This window comes from Nestor notabilis, unplaced genomic scaffold (genome assembly GCF_000696875.1).
Source record: "Nestor notabilis isolate BGI_N333 unplaced genomic scaffold, ASM69687v1 scaffold10547, whole genome shotgun sequence".
NCBI lineage: Eukaryota > Metazoa > Chordata > Aves > Psittaciformes > Psittacidae > Nestor > Nestor notabilis.
Window position 1 is genome coordinate 44,161 of NW_009935130.1, and position 1,850 is coordinate 46,010.

A 1,850-nucleotide genomic window follows, 5' to 3' on the forward strand; every position below is an offset into this window, starting at 1 on the left:
CTGCTGGGGATCAGAAGGTATCTATGCAAGAAACTGCCCCGTCCCACTGGTGATGCTTTACCACCACCTTTGTAGATCTTGGTCCTCAGCCACCCACTGGTGCAAACTGCACAAATGCTGAGAGGCAGGAGTGCAGCGTACCCTGCTCCTCCTCCCTGCCCCCCCAGCTTACCAAGGGGGTTGTAGTCCAGGTTCAGCACACGGAGCTGGGAGCTGTGAGCCACTGCAATGGCCAGGCGTCCCCAGCCTTTGCTTGTGACACCTGGGTTGGCGCTCAGCGTTAGCTCTTTGAGGCCTGGAGAAGAGAGAGAAGCCAAACCAGAGCCTTAGGGTCACCAAGGCAGCCTCAGGGGAACTAACCAGAACAGCCTTGGGTCATGTCTTCTGTTCTCTGACAGGCTAAAGGGTATGGCTTGCTCTGACAACCATCATCATATGTTTCACTAAACAGTGATATATTTCACTGCTTTCAGCAGTAGCTCTTCATTCGCCCATGCTGTGACCGCCCCATTTCTCTTCTCCCATCCTGAGTCCTGTTTACCCTAAATAAAATGGAAACAAGTAAGGTGTGTGCAAGATGACTGACAAGGAGAAGGAGGTGGCGTGAGGTGACAGGTTGGAGAGAAGATAACAGGGACAGTAGGCTCTGAAGCTGAACCTGGGGGGTTATAGCCAGCAGAGATAACAGCATCAGTAGCACTGTAAGCACACTCATAGAAGGTGTTGGGGAGAGGTGGAAAGCACTTTGTGAGTCAGGAAAGCGGGATGGTGTTACCTCAGCACATGCTAGCTCTCAGCTTAACTAGCCCACAGGCCTCTGACCACCAGTGATCACTCCCTGCAAAGATGTGAGCCTTGGCACTAAGGTTATTACCATGCAACTACACACCCATGGAGTGCACCCACAAGCAGGGACAGTTCCCAGGCACTGGCAACAAAGGCAAGTGCCGAGGTGGGGGCACACCATATATTTATCTATGGTCATTTATCAACACACAAATGCAAAATAACAAATTCAAAGCCCAAGCTGTCCCCTCCTCCAGTTTCAAATGCTCCTGTCATGAATGAGAAGCAACCTGTTGGTCCCTGAACTCCAAACTGTCAGCAGGGCAGATCAATAGCAGAAAGTCCACGCCTGCCCAAGGGAATTGCTCCTCTGTTGCTTGGCTTTTCTGCTTTACTTAAGTTGGGGAAAGAAATTCCTCAGCCCAGGCAAACGAAAGAGCCGGCCTCCTCCAGGGCTGAGGATTTAGTGCTGTGTGCATCTGCTCTGTGTGAAAGCTCCACCGGTCATTGTGCAGCCCGCAGCCCCTGGTGCTTACCGGACTTGGCCCCGTCAGGTGGCAGGAGCCCACAGATAAGGTTGATGCCTTCATCACCCAGCATGCAGTCTCCTAGATCCAGAGCCACCAGCGAGGGGTGGATGGAGAGAGCAGGGTTGAGGAGGGCCAAGCCTGCATCTGTCAGGGGACTCCCATGGAGGCTGCACAGGTAAAAGGGAAAATTACTATGGAGCCTTCGTCCTGGGGGCTAACTAACCTTGATGGGGAAGGAGAAGCAGACGAAATGAGGAGGATGATAAATGTTAACCTCACGTGGGGAAAAATCGCTGGGAAGCCTCAGCCGCTACGGTGTCTCCCCTGGGGTGTGCAGGGGATGCCAGCGGGGCAGGGGCAGCTCCACCAGCGGGCCAACCAGGCTGGAGGGGCTCAGACTGAGAGCCAGGGCCGTGCCCAGCCGGCGGGGCAGAGGCAGCTCCCTCCCAGGCGGGTGAAGGGCAAGGGGTTACAGCGTCAAGGGCATTTTTCCTCCGACAAGACTTAAATTCAGGGGCCAGCCCGGAGCTGCAA

The 1,850-nt window shown here is 54.5% G+C and overlaps 1 protein-coding gene across 2 annotated transcripts in view; it reads right to left on the bottom strand.

The window, feature by feature from the left end:
- The window catches only part of LRRC73 (leucine rich repeat containing 73), a 5,504-nt gene extending 4,027 nt beyond the window's left edge, over positions 1-1,477 (bottom strand). Inside the window, exons 1-2 of one of the 2 annotated variants that reach the window (XM_010017681.1) lie at positions 1,323-1,477; positions 173-295 (exon numbers count right to left, since the gene is read on the bottom strand). In XM_010017681.1, coding sequence (XP_010015983.1) covers positions 173-295; positions 1,323-1,386 — 187 coding nt within the window. In that variant the 5' untranslated portion in view covers positions 1,387-1,477. The remainder of the gene's footprint in view (positions 1-172; positions 296-1,322) is intronic. The other variant, XM_010017683.1, reaches the window with a different exon arrangement.
- Between the last annotated feature and the right edge of the window lie 373 nt (positions 1,478-1,850).